Source organism: Cynocephalus volans, chromosome 17 (assembly GCF_027409185.1).
Source record: "Cynocephalus volans isolate mCynVol1 chromosome 17, mCynVol1.pri, whole genome shotgun sequence".
NCBI lineage: Eukaryota > Metazoa > Chordata > Mammalia > Dermoptera > Cynocephalidae > Cynocephalus > Cynocephalus volans.
The window spans coordinates 2,515,306-2,540,160 of NC_084476.1; the positions used below are offsets into that span (position 1 = coordinate 2,515,306).

Below are 24,855 nucleotides of genomic sequence, written 5' to 3' on the forward strand. Positions count from 1 at the left end.
CTTTGGGTCTGGGGGACTGTGTGCTGCATTGAGCTGACCAGTCGTGCCTCCAGTAGGGACCATGTGCTGACCCCCAGGCTGGGCATGCAGCAGGCGCCCAGCAGGGTCATCTTGCTGCCCAGGCCACAGCTCAAGCCCGGCACTGCACAGATGTGGCAGGGCCCTAGCCTAGCCTGTGGGTCTGTGTCCTGGGTGGCCACCTGGCTTGTCCCTGCTGCTTCACTGTCCCCCAGGAGGGCCTGGCCAGGAAGGTGTGACACCTACCACTGGGTGGCCCTCGGAGCCCCGGCACACGGGGACCCCAGAGAGAAGGCTGAGGGCCCAAGCCCCTGCTCCTTTTGACCTCGTCCAGCCAACTCCAGCCCCAGTGGACAACAGGGCCTCGGCCTATTCAAGGGACGTGTGTGGAGGAGGCCCTCTGGGCTGATGAGACCACCTGGGAGTCCAGCTCAGCCGCTGAGGGCCCTGGTGGCACTTCACCCACCAGGATGGCTGCCCGCCCTGTGCACTCCAAGGCCACAGGCTCCCAGTGACCCCAGACCCAGGGTGGCCCACTCGGGCAGGCACTGGACTCAGTGACCGATGACAACAAAGGCCCTCACAGGAAGGCGGGGACACCCCCCCCTCTGACAGATTTGGAAACTGAGTCCCGGAGCGACTCCACTGGCCTGAGGCCAGGTGCAGGCCAGAGCAGACCTGAGCCTCCAGGTGGGGTCTCCTGCCTCCCCCACGGCCACAGAGGGCGGGTGTCGCGAGGAGCCCCGCGGGCCTCACCCACGGAGGCGATGGCCCTGTGCACGGGCGGGCGGAGCCCCCGGCCAGCGAGGGCGCCTCTTGGCCGCTTCTCGGCCTGCGCGAAGGTGAGGGCCGAGTGCTCCTCCTTGGTGATGTTGATGTAGAAGCAGGTGTCGGAGGCCGCCAGGGTGTGCCGCGGCCCCGGGTTCAGCAGGATGCTCTCGTCCTCTTCCCGCTTCAGCCCCATGAGGCACACGCCGTACCTGGGCACACGTGCAGCTCGCTGCCACCGTCCCCGCCTGCCACCCCGGCGGCCTCCTCTGGGCCCTGGGCTGAGCCCTCCCCTCGCGGGTGTCAGGGACCCAAGGACCCGGGGTCAGATTCAGGAGGGCCTCGGGGGAGAGGCACGCGGTGGATCCTCCTGCGGACCCCACGCCCTGTCCCTGTCCCTCCCGAGTGGCCCGCGTACTTTTTGTGGGCATGGAAGGCGGCATAGGTGAAGCTCTTGCCCTCGTACTCGCGGAAGAACTTGCTGTCGCCCATGCGGATGTGGTAGACCTCGTTGCCCGAGCAGCGCCCGTACATGCGCTGCCACTGCTCCGGCGACTCCTGTCCTTCCCTGCCGGGCCACAGAGCACGAGGGGCCGTCACGCCCAGCCCGGCTGCCCCTTCCACCTGGCTGGGTCTGTAAATGTCCCCTCTGCTTGCCCGGGGCTGGCCCCTTTCCTGCCGCGTGTGACCCCTGCCCATCGAGGGTCCCCCCAAGGCCCACCCACGGGTGGTGCACCCTGCCCCTGCAGGCCCTGCCTCGTCGCCCCGGGGCCGGCCGGGTTGGTGGCGGGCTGGGGCGGGCACTCACTGGCCACGGGACGTGTGCACCAGCAGCGTGATGAGGGTGGAGGTGGCCGGGCAGATGCAGTTGAGGGCCAGCATGGCGAACTTGCACTCCTCCTCACACACCACGTGGTCTGTGGGCACAGCACAGTCACTGCCTGCCACTGTCCCCACAGCACCCACTCCTCCTGGCAAGCTGTGCTGACGCCCCACCTGCCGCTCTCCCTGGACCCCCATTGGCTGCTCGCAAACTCCTGCTCTGCCCGTCGGGTTCCAGCTCCTCCACCCGGAGCCTGGGCACAAGGAGCCTCAATGGCGCACCCACCATTTCTGCCCGCATCTTCCAGCTTGACTGAGTTGATGCTCCAGAGCTGAAAGGGCCCACTCACCTGTCCCCAGGTATCCAACGTGGGGCCTGCTCAACTGTTTCCCCGGGTGCCCAGCGTGGGGCCCGCTCACCTGTCTCCCCGGGTGCCCAGCATGGGGCCTGCTCATCGCACAGTGCTCCTGCCCCCACCGTGGCTCCTGCACTCACCAGACCCACGTGGACTTACACCCACCTTGGATGCAGTGGGGACAGAGGGTCTGCTGTCCCCCTCTGGCACCTTCTGGTGCGTGTGCCTGGCAGTGCTCCAGCCCGGCCGCTCCCAGCTGCACATGCGCACACTCACCTGCGTGCGTGCCTGTGCTTCCCCCAACGTACCGGCGAACTTGACGTGAAACTTGTTCTCAGGCTTGAGGATCTGGACGTAGAGGGGACAGTTGGGAGCAAAGTCCTTCACGGCCCAGGCTCGCAGGATGGTCTGGTGGTCCTGGTGGGGGGAGGTGTGGTCAGCATGGAAGCCTGCTCGGAGGGGTGGAGGGGTTGCTGTCCTGGACTGGGTGGGACCTGTGGCCTCACTCACCGCTGCTGTGCGGTCCACCTCGTTCCTGCTGCTGAGGATAAAGCAGGCCTCCCCGTTGTCCATCCTGCAAGGCACCAGGTCTGAGCGCTGGCGGAGGAGTGTGGAAGGGAGGCCGCCCCCGGCAGGATGTCGGGGAGGCAGGTGAACATGAAGGTAAGGAGAGGATGGGGGGCCAAGGAGGCGGCCCCTGCTCCAGGCTGGTCAGGCCCAGCCCCTGCGGGCATCCTGGGCCTCTCTGAATGTGCCCGGGGCCTCTCCAGCCTCCCTGACCTCTCCCTGGCACGCACTGGGTTGCGTCAGGATGCCCAGACAACTCCAGGAGGGTCCAAGCTCAAAGACTTGGCAAGGCACAGGAGCCAGGCCTGTCCCCTCCCCCGATCATGCACAGAGTGACAATGGGGGGGGGGTAATGGAGGGGCGGACCCTCGGGGACAGGTGTGTGCTGCTGACGGTGGTTGGAGCCGCCTAGCCTTTCAGGCCAGGGCAGTGACTGGGAGGCCCTGTGCTCCTTAGGCAATGGTTCCCTTCCCCCTCACGAACCCCGTTCTCTGAACCCTTTTGCCCCAGCTTGTCCCTGAGGCTGCCCAGGTAGGAAGGACATCAGGAGGCATGTGAGGTGCTCTGAGCCATGCTCTGCTAGCCGGGGGCTGCCTAGGTCTGTCCACACTCCAGCCTCGTCTCCCAGGCTGTCAGGGACTCAGGAGTCACAGGCTGGAAGAGGCGGGCCCCGTGGAGACCCCACCTCACTGTGTACTAACCATCTGGACACTGGGGCAGCTGACCAGACCTGGGACATCAGCTGGCTTCTGGGGGGCCATCCTCTGTGCCCCCACTAACCTGGGGCTAGGCTGGGCACAGAAGGGAGGGGAGCACTTGAGAGCAGAGAGCCTGTCCCCTCCCTGGCCTGGCCGCCCTGTGGTCTGGGAACCTGTGTGACCACTTCCAGCTCCCCTCCCTGATCTTCCAAGAGCTCTGCTGCAGAAACCACTCAGCCACTGCTGGGAGCCCGTCTGAGAAACTGCCCCTCACCCCCCAGGGTGGGGGAGCCCCCCACGTCACCTGCTCCACAGGTGCCCCAGTCCCTGCGTCCACCACCCTCGACTTGTCCCTGCCTCACCGGCCTGGAGCTGGGCACAGACAGGTGCGTCAACACATGTGCACCATGGACAGAATTGCAAAAAGGCTGCATCCCGTAGCTCAGGGCTCAGGAAGTGGGGGGCCAGGGAACCTGGGTGCTGGGTGTCCTGCCCCGCCTGGGCCCTGCTCAGCCCACACTACACCACAAAGGACATGTTGAAACTCCTGGAATAAAAACGTGGCCAGGAGGGCCTCCCAGAGAGTGTCTCAGAAAGTGCACATCCTGCAAAGTTCCATGGAACAACACCTGCTCCTTACATCAAACCACTCTGTCAACTTGTCTAAAAGAAAGATCCAGCCTCGGCCTTCCTCACACCTTGACTCACCAGCCACTCCCTGCCCCTGGTCTAATTTGAGCTTCCTAGAACTTGGGAAAGAAACTTTCTCAGACTTGGAGCAGGGGAGGGTGGGAGTTCCCTAAGGCTGACTCCTCACCTGGCGGAAGGGAGACGGAGGCTCGGCCAGGGTGGGCTTGCCCAGGCCGCTCAGCAGTGGGCATCGGCGTGGGGACAGGGAGGTCTGGCTCCACGGTCCCACCAACCTGGGCCTGGGTTGGGCGGTGGGCACTTAGCTGGAGCTCTGACATGCTGGATGGTCCACTCCTGCTGCCCGCCTGGCTGAAAGCCTCTGGACACCCACCCTGGGGACCCACTGCTTAGAGCAGCTCATGGGTGGGCCGGCTCAGGACCACACGCTCGGCCAGGAGGCCTGTGGCTAAAGCCCCCAGCCCTTCACAGCCTGCGTGCCTCAGGAAGGGGGCTTGGGGAGCCCGCCCAGCCCCCGAGACCTAGCCGTGCCCCTCACCCCTGTGAGTGCTCACTTGGCTCGCATGAGGTCCTGGTCCTTGAGCGCAGAGCCCTGGAGGTAGATGACCCGCTGGGACCACAGGGGGATCTGCAGGACTCTGCGTACCTGGATGTCCATCTCGGTGGGGCACAGGATGACCACATAATAGTCCTGCTGGCCGGGCCCTGGGTCAGACCCTTTGAGCAACCCCTGCCTGCCTCCTGGCCCGTCCCGCTCTCCTGGGTGTTTCCACACCCTCCACCGTATGGGACCCCAGAGCTCACGGTGACCTCGTACCTGACAGGAGGGAAAGGCGGGACCCCGACAGACCCACCCCTGGAGCGTGGGCAGCCACCTTTGCTGGATGGGGGGAAACCGAGGGCTAGAGCTCAGGGGACCCACCCAGGCTCGAGGCTGACCTGGGCAGGGGTGGCTGCTCTGGGCGGCCAGGGAGACCCTGAGGCCTCGGAGGGAGGCGTCTGGTGGCCGTGGCGGAGGGGCTTCACCTGGAGCCGGGGGTGGGCGTAGAACTCGTTGAGGAAGTCCATGAGCAGGTCGACCTTGAGGGAGCTCACGCACAGGACCACGTGCCTCTCCGTCTGGGCCCGGTGGCGGCTGTAGTTGCCCCCCGACTTCTGCCGCTCCATCCAGAGGTAGACGAGCTCCTCGAACTGCAGGGGACAGCAGGGTGAGTGCCAGGCGGCCTGGGTGACGGCCACCTCAGGGAGGCCCTTTCCCACCTGGAGGTGCAGATGCTGAGCTCTGGGCAACCCAGAGCAGGGACAGAGGGAGGAGGTGCCGAGCGGAGGTGGGGCAGAGGCTGTGATGGAAACGGGTGTGTGTGGCCCTGGCCGGGGGCCATGCAGGGGCAGGGCGGGTGACCCTGCCGGCCAGTGCCAGCGGAGGGCAGCTCCTGGCCTTAGACTGCCACGGGGCCGGGAATGGGTGCAAAGCCCTTGCTCTGGATACTCAGGGGCTCTGGGGCCCTTGCTCCTCCTGTCGGCCCCTGTCACTGATTTTGGAGTGAGCTGCCAGTGTGTCAGGAAACTCTCAGCCCCTAGAATCAGGAGTGGCTCTCTTGACAGTAAGGGTGACCGAATCAGGTGCGCAGAATCCTGCCTTCAAGAGGCTGGTGGCTCGAGGCTGCAGGTCCGCGGACGCCATCCAGCTGGCTCACACCCTGCGTGTGAGCCTCGGGTGCCGGGATCCGTGAGCGGCATATGGGTAGAGCGGGCCACGCATCACAGAGCCGATGTGGGGGTGAGGGGACTCCGTGGTGGCATGGGCGGCTCTGCAGAGCTATCTGGGTGCTGACCACCAGGGCCTCTCTTGGCACCTGCGTCTGGTTCCGTCTGTGGCTCAAAGTCTCTTGCTTCCTCGACCTCGAGCACTGAGTTCACCACTTATGTAACACATTTCTTTTTTAAAAAAATTTTTATTGAATCAAAATTGATTATACATATTTTGGGGGTTCAACATTGAGATATGTTGATCAAATCAATATTACTAGCATATATATTGTTACAAACCATAATTATTCTTTATGCCCCTTGTCCAGTCTCTTCCCCCTCCCTCTGATAACCCTAGATCTTTTCTCTCCTTCTGAAAGAATCATGGTTCCTCTGTTAACTTGTTGCCTAGATGATCTGTCCAGTGCTGAGAGGTGTGGTCAGGTCCCCCAATATTATCACAGAGCAGATGTTTCTTCTGTCACTCTGGAATGGGCTTTGTGGGGAGAGACGTCCTCTTCTTTTCTTTGGTCTCTGCTGGTGACTCTCCTTGTGTCAATGCACTCCAGTGGCTGGTGGACCATCTGCATGGTGGTTGTCGTGTCTAGCCACTTTCATCACAGCCATGGTTATGGTGGTGGCTGTAGTGGGTCACCCACATTGAGGTAATGTTTTTGGCATGGTCCTTGGTGCTGGTGTTGTGCCTGGTTGTGGGGAGTGTCTGGTCCCCAGATACATGCCTTGGGTCTCCAGGTGGGCCTCGAGGTGCTGGTGCAGTGTGCCAGGTTGTGGGAGGGTGGTCTGGTCCCCAACTCCATACCTCAGGTCCCCAGGTGGGCTACAAGGTGCTGGTACAGTGTGCCAGGTTGTAGGAGGAGGGTCTGGTCCCTGACTCCATACCTCGGGTCCCTGGGCAGGCCAAGGCACTGGTGTGGTGTGCCTTGTTCTGGGAGGGGGTTCCGGTCCCTGACTCCATACCTCGGGTCCCTGGGTGGGCACCAAGGTGCTGGCACAGAGTGCCTGGTTGTGGGAGGGGGGTCTGGTCACCTTCTCCATGCCTCGTGTCCACAGGCATGCTCTAAGGTGCTGATGCGGTGTGCCTGGTTGTGGGAGGGGGCTCCGGTCCTCAGATCCAGACCTCAGGTCCACAGGCATGCTCTGAGGTGCTGGTTTGGTGTGCCTGGTTGTGGGAGGGGGGTCTGGTCCCCTTCTCCATGTCTCAGGTCCATGGGTAGGTCCCAAGGCATTGGTGGTGTGCCTGGGCCAGAACTAATTTTTTGTCCTTTGCTTACTTCCTGCATGTGGCACTGGGGGGGCTCTGCATGGGGGACCTTCCTGTCGGAACGAGTACTTGAGCTCTGTGATTTAACTAAATTGCCGCTTTGCTGCTATTTCCCTAGGGAAGGCTTTTTGTGGAGCTGAGGGTTTAATGGTTGAATTTATAGGTACTTCTGGTTCTCCAGAGACTTGGTGCATCTGGTTTGTGTAGGAACTCTGATCTGGGCCTGGGTTTTTCATCAAACTGCACCCCATGCAATTCTATATTACTGACCAGTCTCCTGTGAGTGGTCCTGTGCTGATTGGGGGGGCAGATCAGCTGTCCTTGCTGTGTCCCAGTGTCCCCCAGTGGGCCTGTCTCCCCCACTGCCCATGCTCCAAACACTTCCCATGGGACGAGCCATGCACTGGTACCTTGCGATGACTCACTGGCCTCTGAATGGCTCCACTTTTTCAGTTGTTCTGGCTTCCCACTCCCACGTAGGTCTATGGGAACCTATTAGTGGTCTTGCTGTCCTGGGGGCCACCAAGGCCCTCTTCTCCCCTGCCACCTCCAAGCAACTCCACCTGAAGGGCACAGCTGAGGTCTCCCCTGCCACCTCCAAGCAACTCCACCTGAAGGGCACAGCTGAGGCTTCTGCTGGCTCCTGCTGCATGCACTCAGCAGCTCCAGCCTTAAAGCAGCCATGGCCCAAAATGCTCCGAGCAGCTTTCCTTTCTCTCATCGTTGTTTCTCCCGCCTTCATGAACTCTGCAGGTCTCTCCTCTTCCCCTGAGCTCCAGTGGCACCAGCTTGGCTGATGTTACATTTTTGTAGTTGTAAATTGGTTGATTTGTGGGAGAGAGTGATGATGGGGACTGTCTATTCCACCATCTTGACCGGAATTCTCTTATTTAACATATTCTAATTGAACGAGGGCAACAGCCCTTGAAGTGTGCGTGCCAAGTGCCTGCTTTCTCCAGGGACAAGGCCCTGCAGCTGGGGGGTGCCCAGGACTCTGACAGGGGTTCCCATGCATGGTGCTGGGGGATGCTCTGCCACCAACACCCCAGTCCTGTGCCCCAGCTCTCATGGGCTGCGTGGTTCTGAGCATGTTTCCTCATCTGCAAAATGGCAGAACGGCGTTTGCCTCCCAGGGCTGTGGGCAGGATTAAATGAGCTCATTACAGTGGGCTTGATGGTGACCCCCTAAAATTCATGTCCTCCTGGAACCTCAGGATGAGACCTGATTTAGAAATAGGGTCTTTGCGGGTATAATCAGGTAAGGTTAGGTCATCCTAGATTTGAGTGGGCCGTAAACCCAGTGACTGGTGTTCTCACAGGGAGAGGACAGAGACACGGGGTAGGCCATGTGCAGATGCAGGCAGCGGCTGGAGCGACGTGTCCACAGGCCTGGAAATGCCGAGCGCCACCGGCCACCGCCAGAAGTGGGAAGGTGTCACAGGAGGGATTCCCCCACGGCCTCCAGAAGGAACCAGCTGCGCCTGCAGCTGATTTTGGATCCTGGCCTCCAGACCTGGGAGAGGGCACACTCCTGCTGTTCAAGCTGCCCGCTGGTGGCAGTTTGTGACACTGGCGGCCCCAGGACACTCAGCCCCGAGCCTAGGGTGATGCTCTTGGTAGAAGCCAGCTGCGGTCATGATGTCTGGAAGGGACGTTCACAAGCAGGGGCTTTGCTGTCGTGATCTTCTCTAAGGGCGTTAATGGGTCTATTTACTTCAACAGAAGAACAAACAAGGACCTTAGAACCCTCCTTCTTCACCAGGACGAGGTGCCCGGTCTCGCTGGCATCATTATGAGGAGGCAGGAAGCTGTGCTAATGGTGAGGTCAGCCACGTCATCCGTCCTGGTCACCCCAACCCTGTGAGTGACAGGGAATGCCACCCCATGGCCGTGCCCTGCAGGCGTCCCCACCTCGGGGCACCTGCCCCGCCTGGCCTGGCTGCAGGGACGTGAGCAGAAGGGACAGTGTCCAGCTCCAAGTGGTGGCTTCAAGAGCCCTTGCTCCTGCTCTGCTCTCTCCTCCCTGCCAGGAGCAGGGCACGTCCTGGACAGGGGCAGTTCCACCTGGCCGGTCACGGGAGGGAGAAAACACAGGCAGACCACGGCCGACTTGCAGGGCCCCACGCTGACACAGAGCCCGAGCAACCAGCTGGGATGTGGGTTGTTTGTCACTGCAGCAAATCTGACCGATGTGATCAGATCTTGCAACGACAGCCCATTTACTCTGCGAATTTCCCTGAAGAGGTCCAGGTGTAATTACGACGACTTTGTCTTCTTTCCTAATGAAGATCAGGGAGGTGGGGGCTCCCCTGATGCTCCAGGAGCAGAATGGGGGCAGCCCCAGGGCACGGCAGAGGCTGTGGATGCAGCAGAGGGACGCGGCTGCACGTGCTGATTTGGTTTTTAACGCAGGGTGACAAAACAGTACTGGCACAGTTGGGATTTCTCCCAAGCCACTGTGGGAGGTCTCTCTGGCCAGTGACCTTAATTGGGGTGGAGAGAAATTCTTTTCAACAAATCTAATCGTTATGGTGTGTATTCAGACCGACAGGCCCGCAGGCCCCCTGGAGGGAGGTCAGGCTGGGGGATGCTGCCGTGGGTCCCAGGAACAATCTGGTCCTTGACCACTGGGTGCCGTGGGCCTCGCAGAGAAAGCAGAGGGAGAACTGTCTCGCTCCCGCTTTACTTCAAAGCAACTCGGAGGTTTGCTGGGGCTGCGTTGGGGTTTCTCTTCCCTTCGGGGTGTGCTGGGGTGGGCAGAGGAGCTGCATGGACAGGGAAGGCCGGGCTGTGTGGCCGGGTCAGGACTGCGAAGTGCCATGCGCCTGCCTGGAAAAAGGGACTCACTGGTCCCTCTGACCTCATCCTCTAACGTCTGCTGGGCCAGGAGCCTCTCGGACACGTCACTTGAAGGGCTCGTGGGGAAGCCAAGATGGGAAACCAGGACAAAGCCTGGAGGGCTCTATAGAGAGGACTGGGCACGGTGGCCTCAGCAGGCAGTCGTGTAGTGGGGACCTGGGCCAGGGGAGTCCTGGAAACAAAGCCAGGGCGACTGCAGTGGGGTGAATGGTGGCCCCCAAAAGTAGGTTGAAAGATACATCCCCCTGGAACCTCAGGAGGTGACCTCCTTTGGAAGAAGGGTCTTTGCAGATGTAATTAAGGTGGAGATCTTGAGGGGAGGTCATCTGGATTGGGGCAGGACCTTGTAAGGGAGGAGAAGGGAAAGTGCACAGCAGCAGAGGCCATGTGACGGTGGGGACAGCTGTAGCGATGTGTCTGCCAGCCAAGGAACACTAACGCTGGGAGGGAGGCTGGGACGGTCTCCCCTGTGGCCCTCAGAGAGAACCAGACCTGCAGGCACCTGGATTTTGGACTTCCGGCCTCCAGAACTGCGGGCGGATCCAGTTCTGTTATTTTAACCCAGTCTGTGGCCATCTGCTTGGGCAGCCCCAGGGGACTCATTCAGAGCCCAAGGCCCTGGGAGACCCTCAGACAGGGTGGGTGGAGGCCAGGGGAGCCAAAGGCAGAGCTGTCTGGGGCAGTGGGGCCTCGGCAGTGTCCTAGGGACTCCGTGATGGCTCTGGCTCCTCTGCCAGGGGTTTGGAGGGACATGTCCTTTGAAGAGAAGGTTCCATGGCTCGGGATGAGGGTGGCCCTCTCCCTCTGTGGCTGGCGCTTGGCGGCCCCTGGCAGGCAGGCATGACTCCTCCTGCATCCCTGTGCCTGGGCCAGAGCCCTCGTGGCTCCTCGGGAATGCGGGCTGCCCTCAACGCCTCTCCCCCTCTCACTCCACGTATCCAGTCCACAGTGAAGCCTCCAGCTCCAGGACCCCCACTCCACGGCTGTCACAACCTCATAACTGGCCTTCCTGTCCCAAGCCTTACAAGCCATGCAGCAGCCCTGGGGGCTTTTTAAAGCACAAGTCAGACCCCATCACTCTCCTGTCATCCCCTTCCACAGCCCCTAACCATGGCTCGGGCTCCACGGTGTCACAGCCCTGCTGACTCCTCTGACCCCCTCCTACAGGTCCGTCCCACTGGCTGCCTCTGTCATCAGTAGGCCAGGTTCGGTCTCCCTGTTCTAGAGAGCTCTTCCCTTCAACATCCAGGTTCGTGGGTCCCCTCAAAGGAGCCCTGCACCTCTCCCTCCAGCAGCCCTGCTGGCTCATCTCCTCATGGCCACAACCACTTTCCTGGCTCGTGGTCTGTCCCCCAACTAGACTGCAGGCACTGGGAACCAGGGATACCCCAGCACCCCAGACATTGCTCAGACACAGGGGGGGCATTCCTTGAATGAGAGAATCAATGAATGGAGACACCAGCAAACCTTCACAGAGGAGACGGCCCCAACGTTAAACACACTTGCGAAGAGCAGGGCAGAGAAACCCCCCAACTCAGACGCGAGCAGGCGACAGAGTGAAAGAGGAAACCACAGGCCCATCTCAGCCACAGAGAGAAACACAAACATTCTAAATGAGACACTGAATCCAACATAACACATATAGTTTAAAATCACGAGTTGAGTTTGTCTCAGGAATGCAAGGATGGTTTAACACTGGAAAACTCTATAAATGTAATTTACAACAGTAAGTATTTGAAAAGAAAAAGTTCTCAATAGACTCATAAAAATCACTTGATTAAAAAATCCCCCCAAAACTCTGCTCTTAGCAAATGAGGATGAGAAACACAAGTCCTTAAGCTGAGTGGGGGCATCTACTCAAACTTAGAGCCGACGCCGGGAATGGCCACAAAGCCTCAGAAGCACTGCATTGAAATTCAGAGAGAGGCTGAGGCTGCCCGGTCCCTGCTCTGATGCCAGACTGTCCTGGGGGCCTGGCCAGCAAGGAAGACCCACGAAAGAACTGAAAGCCATAGGGCTGGAAAAAAAGATGTGAAAACTGTCACTATTCACTGATGATATTATTGTTGACCAGGAAAACTGACCAGAGGCCAGCGCTGGCGGGAGATTCCAGCAAGCTTGCCGGACACGAGCTCCACACAGCAGGAACAAGCAGACAGTGAAGCAAGAAAGGCGTCGTTTATAAAAGCAATGAAGGCGTCACGTGGCCCGGAAGACATCTAATCAGAGCTGTGCAGGACCCTGAAGCACACTGTTAGCTTCTGTACCGAGACGTTCAAGTCCCGAATAAACAAGGACCTGATCCTCCTCCCTTAATCTCTGCGAACTCAGTGAGGTTGGGACAAAAATCCCAACATGGGTGTTGGGGGAGGGACGGGACTTGAGAAGTGAATTAGAAATTTTACACGGAAGAGAGAACAGCCAGGAAACCAGGGGGCCGCGTGCCAACATTCCATGGGAAGAGAGACGCCTACAGGAAAAGTGGGCAGATGACAGGACTGGGTGTCTGCGGGGGTCACCCCACCCCGGCCTTGCTGTCCCCTCCTGTGTGTGGCCCCCTCCCAAGTGCCCACAGCCCTCTCTGTCTGCACCCTCCCATCCCTGTGCTGTCATGGCCCGGTGGGCTGAGCTCCAGGTCTGGAGGACTCACCTGCAGTGGGAGCACTACGAGGGCCACACAGATCATGATGACCACCAGCAGCTGGGACGGCCAGATCTTGGGTGTGACGTCGCCGTAGCCCACAGTGGAGAAAGTGACGATGCAGAAGTAGAAGGAGGTCAGCAGGGACAGGTTCTCGCCAGCTCGCTCCAGGTGCTGGATGCCGCAGGTCCTGCAAGTCCCGGGAGGTGACCTGTGTCACCCAGGAGACTGAGTGGCAAGTCACAGGGTCACCCAGGGCTACTGGGTGAGGGCGTGGGGCCGAGCAGTGTTCCCCATCACTCACAAGTGGACCCCACCCAACTTTGACTCTGAGCCTGAGTCTGGGGTGTGCAGACAGCTCGGCAGACTCGGGATCTTGTGGTTACCCCCCAGCACCGCCAATCTGTCCCCCAGGCCCTGCCAGAGCCATCTCTCCACCTGACACTGGCTGACCACCTAGAAGCCCTATTGACACAGGTTGGCATTTGGGCCTCAGTTCACAAATGATCCTTCAAGCCCTCCCTTCCTGCCAGCTCCTTTCCCAGTCCCCGAAACCCCACAAGACTTGGGGTGCAGATCTGTGCCAGCAAATGCAGGCTTGGGGGTGGGTGGCGGCGGGCACGGGGCGTCACCCCTCACCCCACTTCTCCAAGTCCCACCCCTCACCCACGAGCTCAGGCAGGCAGGGTGGGGGGCTCACTCAGGCCCCTGCTGCCCACAGAGCCGGAAAATCCTGCTTCCCATGCCTGAGACTGGGAGGTCTGATGGGCAGGGCCAGGTGGACATGCTGGAGGCCAAGCTCAGCCACCCTGAGCCATCCTGGAGCTTTTTACCCGCAGACACCCTGTCCTGCTCCAGCGAGGTCTGTGTGTGCTATGGGGAAGGGAGACAGGATGCACATGCGGGCCTCCCTCCCCCAGGGCTTGGTGCTTGCCCCGGCATCCCTGCCTGGGGACAGGAGGTGGTGACCAGGCCTAGAGCACATGCAGGTGCCGGGAAGCTCGGGAGGGCTGCAGGCGTTTTCAGCTCCAGGTGAACCCCCCACGCACTTTTACCCTGGCTGCTTCCAGACTCTGCTTTCAGCTGGACCTCAAGCCAAAGGGCCCCACCTGGCCCAGGGGCCAGTCTCCCCGCCCTCAGAGCCTGAGGCACAGACCAGGAAGACAGGCAGAGGCATCCGCAGGCCTCGGAGGAGCTGGACTCTGGGGTCCCCTCCTACACTGGGACCAGGACTCTGAGCTGCCTCCAGGATCTCAGCCCCAGCCAGCCATGCCCACACGTGCGGCCCGGACACCCCAGCCTCTCCTGCCCCATGACCTCCTGGACACGAGAGGCTGGGGTGAGGGTCTGCAGTCGGCTCTGCGTCTGGATCTGTCGCCGACTCTCAGCCTGTGTCCTGTAGGCCTGGTGCTGCCCCAGCACAGGGCTGGCCCTGGAGCCTCGAGGGACCTCCCTGACCTCCTGAGGGTGCTCACGTGGGCGCTGGGCGCTCACCCTGTGAAGACCAGGCACAGCAGGGTGCAGAAGAGAATGAGGACCTGGTTGAACATGGCTGACTGTGTCCTCAGGATGGCACGGTGGAAGTCGTTCTGTGGAGGACATGGTGGCTGTCAGCGCTGGCCTGTGGACCCCCATGACTAAATAAATAGACAAAGTTGCTGCAAAGCAAACGGCCTGGCCATACCTCGAGGGCCCACAGGCAGCCTCAACCTGGGCAGCTCACCCCACCTCCCCTCCCCTCTCTCAGGTGGGTCCCACCTGCCTGAGCCCCCTGGGGATGTTAAGGCACAGGCCAGAAAGCTAGTAAGTGTGAGACGTGGCAAGCCTGGCACTCCAACTTCACTTTACAGCAGGATGGGGACAGGGTGGGGGCTGAGCCGAGGGGCCTGGCTTGGACGGGCGGCCCCCTGGAGCAAACAGTCACCTGTGGCTGCTGATATTTACATGGATGGACTTTGCTCAGACACTCAGCAGAGCATCTGCCCGTGGCCCCAGTATGCGTGTGACCCCTGGCTCAGGTGGCCCTGGTTTTGGTGGCCCAGCTTGTGTGGCCCTGGTTCACGTGGCCAGGCTCATGTGGCTGGGTTTGCTCACACCCTGCAGTTTGTCCCTCCTCCTCCCCCAGCCATTTATTTCCCAGGGTCAGGAAAAACTCTGAGGGTCTCTTCCTGGAAAGAGGAAATTTGAGGCTTGACTTGGACATTCTATGTGACAGAGACAGCATGTTTCCGTTTGTCTCCTGGCCTCCTGGCCATCCGTGTGGTCACACCAGGGCCGGGTGTGGCAAGCTGCTACCCCTGGCGAGGCTCGAGGGCGTGGACCCGGCTTACGATCATGTTTTCCAGCGCGTGCTTGGCCAGCCAGCAGTTCAGAAACACAGGGATGAACAGGTTCCGTAGTGGTGGCCAGAAGATCTGTGGAGGAGGCCGGTCAGGGGGCTGGGGGCTCGGGCACCGCGCTCTGGGGCTCTGGTCACCCACCGTGATGATGAAGGGCAGTGTGGTGATCATCTCCAGGATGAAGGAGACACGGAAGATCTGCTCCCAGATGTTGCCCTGAGAGCCAAAAGGGGGTCAGCACGGGGGTGGGGTGGGGACTGGGGCAGGGAGGGGGGCACAGGCTGGGTACAGGGAGATAAACCAACCCTGCGGTCGGGGAATGGGCTGGGGACGGGGAGAAGGAGGGGTGGGGAGCTGGGGGAGGGGCAGGCGCCGGGGAGGGGGAGGGGCAGGCGCCGGGGAGGGGGAGGGCAGGCACTGGGGGGGAGGGGTGGGTGGGGAGAGGGAGGGGCAGGCGCTGGGGAGGGGGAGGGGCAGCGCTGGGGAGGGGGAGGGCAGGCGCTGAGGAAGGGGAGGGGTAGGTGGGGAGGGGGAGGGGCAGGCGCTGGGGGCGCCACTCACTTTGTAGCTGAGGTAAATGAGAAGCATCGTCTCTAGAAAGCTGATTATGGCCACGATGACCTGGGAGCCGGGAAAGGGAAGGACCTTGGAACGGGTCTGGGGCTGCAGGGCTGGTGTCTACTGAGCCCTGTGGAGTACTGCAGGGGGTGGACAGTGAGAGGCCCTCTCTGGTCTTGGGTGGAGACACGGGATCCAGTCATGAGCCAGTGTCACCCACCAAGAGTGAGTGGTGGAGCTGGGGGTGGCACACTCAGGAGCCAGCCCAGGGCCTAGCCAGGGCCACCTTCCCTACTCCCCACTCCCAGGAAAAAAGCAAGGACACGGTGGGTCAGCCAGAGGGAGAGATGTGGGCCTAGAGACAGATGTGGGGGACAGCAAGTCCTCAGTGGTCGCTAGGAAAATCATCAGAAAAACCACTGAGCCCGGGTCCCCTGCTTGCTGAGCCTGGGCTGGTCCCCAGTGCTCACCACGTCTGGCCCACATGAACAAGGGGAGGGGGACAGGGCACTCACCTGGGTCATCCACAGAGCCATCTTCCTCTCCACCCACAGGATGGGAGCCCTGCAGAGATGAGGGGCAGCACAGTGGGACCCCGACCACTGCGCCCCCACTGCCCCCAGCGTGTGCTGCTCATCAGGGCTGGGCCCCGGGAGGGAAGGGAAGGTTCCCCAAGAAAGAAGGAAGGGGCAGGGCCGGCTTCTGGGAGGTGCTCAAGAGGCCAGGGTGCCCCAGTGGCTGAGCGCCAACAACTCACAACCTTCGGCTCACAAGCACAAAGCTGCCGAGGGCACAAAGGCCCCTTCTCGCTAGACATGCAGGGGGCATGTGCAGCCTGAGCCTCCAGGTGGCCTGGGTGGCCTCCCTTTCTCACTGGGGCTCCCACAGATGTCACTGAGGGGAGGGAGTTCTAACCAGCTCACCAATGACCTCTGGGTTTCTCTGAGCCTAGGTTCCTCATCAGTAAACGGGCCGGGGCCTGGGTGCAGGGAGAAGGCTGCAGAGAAGCAGGTCTGCCCCTTGTCTGATGCAGACAGAGGCTCCAGGTGCTGGGGACAAGCCTTGTGAACTTGGGGACACGTCTTAAACTCTGGGCCCAGGCAGCCAGCCACTCAGGAGCTGCTGCCTGCTGTGTGCCTGGGCTCCTGCTTTCCCTGGCTACAGTCTGATGAACTGGAAAAGAAGCCACCGACTCCCTGAACACCCCAGTGCCAAGCCCTGCCAGGGTCAAGCGAGTGTCACAGAGGCTGTGGGGTCCAGCAGCCAGCTTGTGGAGACTAGCTGGGGAAGGGACACTTGTTACAATTCTCAAAATGCTCCCTTCCGAAGCGGACGTCCCAGCGCTGACCACAGCCAGGGTCTGGGGCTGCAGTTGAACATGTCCTCAGGGAACCTGGGTGGCTCATGGGCTGCAGATGGGCATCGTCCCTCAGGGACCAAGCAGTGTGAACCTCTGTCCACCCCCACCCATCCTGGCCCTGAGCCTCCGAGCGTTCCGGCAAATGGGAGCCAGACGGTGAACTCACCAGTTGATCTCGGAGGATGAGCCATTGAAGGTATAATTATGCTTTGGGCAGCCCCAGCTGTGGAGAGACACAGAGCTGGCCAGGCGCCGCCCCGGGGACCCCTCCCAGGGTTTCCATGGGATCAGAGGTGTTGGGGGGGGAACCCACTCACCCACCCAGGGCCAAACCCTGCATCTTGGAGCCCGACAGTGACAGATGCAGCCCAGGAGTGCTGGGGATGCTGTCTGTGCTGACGACAGGCTCCAGGGAACGGCCTGCGGTGGCCACAGGTACAATGTGGGAGCGCGTGGTGCGTCCCAAAGGCTGGAACTACCTCAAGTGAGGCTGGATAGTGCTCATGAGACAGGGAGAGAAAGCGCCCACCCCGAGGTGATGCTCAAAGAGGCACATCCCTAAGCCATTCCTGAGGACAAGCATCTCCAGGCCACCTGGAACTGGCTGGTGGGAAGGTGCCAGGGGCACAGCCAACATGCCAGGTCTGCCCCAGACTGTAACCAATGCCACTGTCACTGACCAAAGGGGCTCACTGCTCACAGAGCCACACAGTGATGGGAAGCTCCTCCTCTTCTCTCAAATAACCCACTTTCCTACTGAGCCTTACTGCAGTTGTTGCAAATTCAACGACCACAAAGGTGTCTGGCCATCCCGTCAACCACCCATCCACCCATATACCCATCCACCATCCACCCATCCACCCATCCACCCATCTATCCACCCATCTATCCACCCACCCACCCACCCATCCATCCATCCACCCATCCACCCATCCATCCACCCATCTATCCACCCATCCACCCATCCATCCACCCATCCATCCACCCATCCACCCACCCATCCATCCACCCATCCACCCACCCATCCACCCATCCATCCACCCACCCACCCATCCATCCATCCACCCATCCACCCATCCATCCACCCATCCATCCACCCATCCATCCACCCATCCATCCATCCATCCACCCATCCACCCATCCACCCATCCATCTATCCACCCATCCATCCGTCCATCCATCCACCCATCCACCCATCCATCCATCCACCCATCTATCCACCCATCCACCCATCCATCCACCCATCCACCCATCCATCCATCCACCCATCTATCCACCCATCCATCCACCCATCCATCCACCCATCCATCCACCCATCCATCCACCCATCCATCCACCCATCCACCCATCCATCCATCCACCCATCTATCCACCCATCCATCCGTCCATCCATCCACCCATCCATCCATCCACCCATCCATCCATCCACCCATCCACCCATCCATCCATCCACCCATCTACCCATCCATCCATCCACCCATCTATCCACCCATCCACCCATCCATCCACCCATCCACCCATCCATCCATCCATCCACCCATCCACCCATCCACCCATCCATCCACCCATCTATCCACCCATCCATCCGTCCATCCATCCACCCACCCACCATCCACCCATCTACCCCATCCGTCCATCTGTCTCTATGTCTGTCCATCCACAATCCATCCATCCATTCATTCATCCACTATCCCCGTGCCAGGGGCTGTGCCAGGGGCTGGTGAATGAATACAACAGACCCGAACCCTGTGGGGATGTAAGACCACAAACCCCAGGAGCCTCCGGGGCTGGGAAAGGATAAACCCAGGAATGGACCCAGGAAAGTGGCTTGAGAGTCAGTCAGAGCCCCTGTTCCCCTTCTCAAATCACCACGATGGGTTCTGCTCTCCTCTGACCTGGATGAAGACAGGAGGCTTGTTCTCAGGAGAGGGGGAGGGTCTGTGGCCTGGAGACGCCAGGCCCGCCCGTGAGTGGGGAACAGGTGGAAAGGGAGGGAAGCAGAAGTTTCCCACAAGCCTCCTGGCCCCGGCCTCCTTCCCGGCTCAGCCTCCCAGGCCCTGGCCGTCAGGCCCTGCCCTCCGGAAGAAGCTGCTCTGAGAAGCCGGAGGAGAAGCCCAAATGGGACAGGGGCCCCCAAACACCTGACAGCAACAACCATGCCACACCCGGACCACAGCCCGTCGGCACCTGGGCGCCTGCTCTTGCATGTCAACAGCGCCAAGAGTCACCGCACATTTGAGGAAACCTACTGGTATGAAAATCAGGGGCCAAGGCGAGCTCAGGAGAAACAGACTGAGCAGAACAGAAAAGGTAAAAATGGAAAAGATTAGAGACAGTGCCCTTGGAGGGTGGGGGAAGGCAGGGCAGGCCTGAACCTGGACATCCGGAGGGAAGAATTCTCAGAAACTAGAGAACAGGCGAGAAAGAGCAGAAGAGGCAGAAGAGGGGACGGGAGATGTGAGACGTACAGGATCCTCCAGAATCCAGCATCCGGACGCCAGGGGCCCAGAGCAGGAGACACCACGCAAGACAAACCCGGCCCCGAGGGCCCCACACGGGGCTGACAGGGAGCCGGCCAAGCATCCCGGGCAGAGAGAAGACCCCGGCGAGATCCGGAGTGGGATCGGCACCAGCCCGTCCCCGCAGCAGGAGCCGCAGGAGGACGATGCGCAAGACCTCGGAGCGAGAACGGCGTCCCAACCGCCTCGCAGGGGCTCCTGCAGGCGGCTGCCCCCTGCCCCCTGTACCCCTGCCCTGAAGACACTGGGGCACGTGCTCCTGACAACGTGACAATGAAGGAGGAAGCGAGGAAGGGACACCGTGGGGGGCTTTTCCCAGGGGGCCGGGTGCCCTGCCCTGACCTGCAGGAGCTGAAATGAGCGCAGACACGCTGAGGCCCCTCCTGGACCCCACTCGGGGCGTCCCAGCCCCTCTGGCCTTTCCACACATTTCCAGGTTCAGCGGGGCCTGAGGGCAGCGCTCACTGTCGGGGAACGGACCCTGGGGTGGGGGTCACACTGGGGAAGGAAGGACTCCCCAAGGCCCTGGGCATGGGGCTCCCTGGGGCCCGGCTGGGGGCTGGTTGAAGATCCTCACGCTGACCCCATCGGCCTCTGTAGTGCCCAGGCAGGAAGCCTCAGCCCCCAGCCCCGAAGGTCACCCACCATCCGATCCCCAGCGCTGGGTCCTCAAGCAGGACGCGGACGATGTAGAGCAGGCAGGTGAGGAGCTTCAGGGAGAAGTTGAACAGCCGGATCCTCAGGCCTGCAGGCAGGAGGGGTGGGCGGGCATCAGGACTCCCGCCAGACCCAGGGGCTTTGGAGGGAGCAGGGCCCTCCCCTGAGGTCCTGCTGGGGTCTCTTTCCACCAGCTCCTCCATGGAAGCTCTGCGGGGGTTCACCCCCCACACCCCAGGCTGCACCTGGAGAGGTCTGGGTTTTTGGTGTCACCGGGGGCAATGCTATGGGAGGCAGCGTCCCTGTCCCCACCTTACAGATGCGGAAACCGGGGCTCAGGGGTGCAGACTTCCCCAGGCCACTGTGCTCCTCGGGGGCAGGACTGGGGTGGAGGGGACAGGCTGGTAGACTCAGAGCCCACTGGCATCACTCCCAGCCCTCCTCTTGCATCCCAGGAGGGGTCCGAGGTGGCCGAGCTCAAAGCCAGGAAGGTGTGCAGACGGAGCCTGTGGGGGAGGGCGGGGGCTGCATGCAGGGGGTCCAGGGAGCCCTCAGGGTGGAGGCCGGGGGTGGCTGCCAGGAGGGCCGGGGTGGCCACAGGGGAGCTCGGGGGCTCCCACTCCAGGCAACGTCGCTGTGACCCCAGGGCCACTCACTGGATCTTTGATTTTTGATGAAGAAGAGCTTGAGCCGCTCCTTGAAGGTGTTCTCGTTGACGTAGAACTCCACCTGGACCCTGGGGGCAGGAGAGCGGTGGGGGCTCGTGGCCAGCGGGGCTCCCACTCCCCGAGCCCAACTGACATCCCCCAAACTGCACAAACCTAGAAGACGGATGGACCCGGGTGGGGCGGTCACCTCCACCTCAGATCCCCGCAGATGCCAACCTGCATGTGCCCCTTCCAAAGCCTCCTTATGGCACACCTTCAGGCCCTGCGAGGCTCAGGGCATAGGCACCTGATCCACACGCATTCGCTGGCCCCAGCCTCAGTGGTGGCAGGGTAACTGCCAGGATGTAAATGTGCCCAGTGGCCCTGGGCACAGTGCCTAGGACCCAGCAAGTGCTCAAAATAGGCTGTGTGAGCTGTACAGAATGTCCAGAAGCTGATGGTGACTTTGGTGGCGTCTGGTGACTGTGTCCTGTGGCCACAGCTCACTGAAGCCTGAAGGACAGTTGGGGCAGAGGGGCCAGCAGGAAGTGGTCATCCTCGTGCCCCCTCCGCAGGCCCCTCCAGCAGAGGCTGCTCCCTTTCCTTTGGGCTCACCTGCCACTCTGCATCAGTCCAGTCACCCCCGAGCCCCATGAATGCCACTGTCCCGGGCCTGCCTCTGACCTGTCGCCCCCTGACTGGGCTCCTGGCAGTCCTGAGAACAGACCACGGCAGACCCAGCGGGAGCTGCCCAAGGCTGCCAGTTGGGGCAAGGAGGAGAGGGGAGAGCATGTGGCCCACCCACCGCCAGCCCCATCTCCACAACCTGGAGGGGCCACCTGGTCACCGGGAAATACACAGGCCTGGGGCAGACAGCCTCTGCCTCCACACCCTGCCTCAGACGTGGCCTCCCATGCCCGGCTGTGCCCGAACGCTGGCCAGACCAGAGCTTAGTGTTCCACAGGGTGAAACTCCAGCGCTCTGGCAGCACGCAGGACACACGGAAGGGTGGCCCTGGAGCCAGGTTCCTGCAGTAGGCGTGGCCATTTTGCAGCATTTCCTTCTCGGAAGAGGGGCACCTGCCCCCCTAAGCGACCTGTGCCAAGGGGTGTCAGGCACAGGCATCCCTCAGCATGACCTCTGGTGCCCTCCATGACATCTGCCCCTCGGTCAACTACCTCGGCCTCGAGAGCCCTATCTATGCCCTGTGCCTTGCCTTACCCAGGTGTCAGGTGGAGGTGGCCCCGCCTCACTCGGGGATGGTGTGGGGCTGGGACAAGACAGCCCAGGTGCAGTGCTTGGCATGGTGCCCCTCACCCACAGCGCAGTGCGAAGCCATGACACAGTAGGGCAGAGGAACATAGCACCCAGAAGGCACAGCTGTGCTGCCTGGAAGGCTCCTGGAGGGCTGCGTGGAGGCGACAGCGCTCCAGCAGATGGGACGCACGGCAGCGGAGGTGAGGGAAACGCCGGCCCAATCCCTGTTCCCACCTCACCCACCCCCTTGTCACCAGGGCAGGGGGCTCTGACACCCAGCAGGTGAGCCGTGAATATCTTCTTCCCCCTGAGCAGGCTCCCACTCCCATCGTCATAGTCTGGAAGTTTGCTGTCACTGCCTGGCTTGGGGCTGGCTGCCCCAACACTCTAGAAAGTGTTTAAAATATTCATCGTCGCCTAGAGCATACGACACGCAAAGGAAGTGCCATACACAACAGGTGCTGGCAGGAGGAAGGGGCCTCAGCAGACCCCCAGTCCCTGCCCCTGCCCCGCCCCAGACTGGGTGCCTCTGCTGGTCACAGAGCTCAAGAAGGGCCCAGGAGGTGCGTCTGGGGCCCTTCCCCCATGCTGATGGCCAGGAGCTGGTGCGGGGCAGTCACCTGGCACTCCTGGACCCCTGAGGCAGCAGGACAGGCCTCCACAAACCAGCAAGGTCCAGACCCAGTTTCAGGGTCCGGTGTACCCCAGCATGCCCCAACATACCCAGTGCACCCCAGTATAACCCAAAGTGTCCCATTGCACCCCAGCACACCCCACTGTACCCCAGTATAGACTCCTCTGCCCTCCCTCCCTGGAGCCCTCCTCCGGTCGTCCAGCCACCTCTGAACCCCTGAATCCTACACTCCTCTGCCTTCACGGCCGGGAGGCAGAGACGCAGGCCTGCTCCTTGCTGTGCCTCACCCGGGCTTCCTGGCAGCGACGCCCCCACCCCATACACTTTACGTCAGAAGTCCCTGTCCAGGAGGTGGGGTTCAGGACTGCTGGCCCGGGACTAGTCATGCCCCAGACACCTTTTCGAGGGCCCTGGCCCCCTCCCAGCCCCCCCAAAACACAGCACTGAGACACCTCTCCAGGGGTGAGTGCCCAGCCAGACCCTTGTTCCCTCGCCCAGGCAGCTGTGGACACCCCTCCGGACAGCACCCGTGGTGCTCAGCGGGCAGCACCCACCTATGGGCACAGGTGCTCTCCACGTGGAGCCAGAGAGACCGCGGGCCTTGCAGACGCGGCTCCCCGGAGCTGGAGCCCTCCAATGCCACAGAGGTTAATGAAGCCTTCTTGGTTTTTAATTTTTAATGAACTGTGGCCGCCCACTTCTAGCATCACCACAAAAAGTAGATTAAAAACTATCCGTTTTACCCTGAAGTAGGTTTAAGGTGCCGCGTGTGGTCCAGCTCAAAGGGGCGCCTGGGGAGGGAGCCTCAGCTGCTGCGGGCCCGGCTGGGGTCAGCTCTGGGTAGAACCAGCTGGCATCGAGTGAAAATCCCTTTTGGAGCGGCCCCGAGACCCACCTGCAGCCCCTGGGGTCCACGGGCACTGGCTGGGTCAGAGCGGACCAGGAACCACTGGCTCAGGTAGTCCCAGCTGGGAAGTCGAGGCCCAGGGCTGAGACCCGGTGCCACTGGGAAACCTGACTACAGCCCTGCCCCCCACCCACCCTGCCACTCGGCGCGCCCCCCCCCACATTCCTGGTGCCACTAGGGAACCTGACTACAGCCCTGCCCCCCACCCGCCCTGCCACTCAGCGTGCCCCCCACCCATTCCTGGTGCCACTGGGAAACCTGACAACGCCCTGCCCCCCACCTGCCCTGCCACTCAGCACGCCCCCACCCATTCCTGGTGCCACTAGGGAACCTGACTACAGCCCTGCCCCCAACCCGCCCTGCCACTTGGCGCACCCCCCGCCCCTCTGCACCTGGGCTTCCTCCATGGGGAGTAGGGTAATGACAGGAGCTGCCTCCCACGGTGTCGTGAGGGCTCTCGGCAGGTGGAGGGGCTTTGTTCACAGTGAAATTGAAACGAACCACCCATGTCAGGCTGCTCCCGAATGTGGGCTCTGATGGAAGACCACATGAGAGACCACCCAAGAACTCAGCTTGGGCCTGAAACGCGTCCCCAGCGATCAGGACCCGCATCAGCCAGAAAAGGCAGCGCAGCCTTAGCTTGTCACGGCTCCCACCAGAGTGGCCACTGGGCTACGGCTGTGCTCAGCCAACGCCCACCATGGACACTCCTCTTCTCTGCCACGCCAATCTGGACCCCGGGGAGCAGCAGGTGACCAAGCTCACAGCAAGTCACTCTGGGGATCCAGGAAGGGCTCGGTGGAGAGTCCCCTGAGGTGGGAGCTGGGCTGAGGTCTCGCATGGTAAGTGGCCCCAGAGCTGGGCACGGGTGTCCTGCAAACACAGGCTCCCAGTCCGCCAGGCAAGAAGGGACCAAGGGCCTCATGGAGCCCACCCCCCACCAGGACGGGACCCTTTGAGACGAGGGGTGGCTGCCCAGTGAGGGCAAGCGGGGCCCGTGGCATCAGCTGTCCCCGCTGCCCAGCAGGCCAGAGGAGCAGGCCTTCTGGAGGTTCCTGGCAGGCGGCCCTGGCACAGATGGCCAGTGCAGGGAAGCTCCAAACACAGTGCCCAGTGCCCGGGCCCCAGGGAGCCACCCCCCGGCCACTGCGGCCCACACTCACATGGGCTGAGGTCCCAGCTGCACCCCTTGGTCAGTCCCGGTGAGCGGCTGCCTCTCTAGCAGGTGTCTGGGAGCTGCACACAGGCCTCCACCCGCAGTGCTGGGGGGGCCGGAAGGACAGGCAGGGCCAGACCCCACTGCCAGCCCAGAGGCCAGCTATTCTGAGTCTGGGAAGAACATGTGACAGGCCCAGGGCCCGGAAAGGGCAGACACATGGCCCAGGCCCCCCCGTCGCTGCGAGGGCGGGCAGGTGATGGGGGCGCTGGGAGGCAGCACCACCCCCGTCCCTCCCTATCACACAGAGGATGGACTGGGGTGACCAGTCGGGTGGCGGGCCACTGGGACTACGCAGGGTGGGGCAGAGACCACTCAGTCCTCTCCACACTCAGCCCCAAGCCCCAAGCCCA

At 61.7% G+C, this 24,855-nt stretch overlaps 1 protein-coding gene across 14 annotated transcripts in view; it reads right to left on the reverse strand.

The window, feature by feature from the left end:
- KCNT1 (potassium sodium-activated channel subfamily T member 1) overlaps positions 1-24,605 on the reverse strand; it is a 44,254-nt gene extending 19,649 nt beyond the window's left edge. For 5 of the 14 annotated variants that reach the window (XM_063081709.1, XM_063081708.1, XM_063081703.1 and 2 more), the window contains exons 1-16: positions 23,679-23,795; positions 20,498-20,577; positions 19,830-19,929; positions 16,832-16,888; positions 15,821-15,869; positions 15,309-15,368; positions 14,739-14,963; positions 13,903-13,997; positions 12,418-12,598; positions 4,904-5,068; positions 4,432-4,571; positions 2,475-2,538; positions 2,273-2,381; positions 1,595-1,703; positions 1,205-1,354; positions 775-998 (exon numbers count right to left, since the gene is read on the reverse strand). In XM_063081709.1, coding sequence (XP_062937779.1) covers positions 775-998; positions 1,205-1,354; positions 1,595-1,703; positions 2,273-2,381; positions 2,475-2,538; positions 4,432-4,571; positions 4,904-5,068; positions 12,418-12,598; positions 13,903-13,997; positions 14,739-14,963; positions 15,309-15,368; positions 15,821-15,869; positions 16,832-16,888; positions 19,830-19,929; positions 20,498-20,577; positions 23,679-23,794 — 1,924 coding nt within the window. In that variant the 5' untranslated portion in view covers position 23,795. Of the gene's footprint in view, positions 1-774; positions 999-1,204; positions 1,355-1,594; positions 1,704-2,272; positions 2,382-2,474; positions 2,539-4,431; positions 4,572-4,903; positions 5,069-12,417; positions 12,599-13,902; positions 13,998-14,738; positions 14,964-15,308; positions 15,369-15,820; positions 15,870-16,831; positions 16,889-19,829; positions 19,930-20,497; positions 20,578-23,678; positions 23,796-24,449 lie in introns of those variants that run through there. The other 9 variants (XM_063081710.1, XM_063081713.1, XM_063081707.1 and 6 more) reach the window with 6 other exon arrangements.
- Positions 24,606-24,855: the final 250 nt, after the last annotated feature.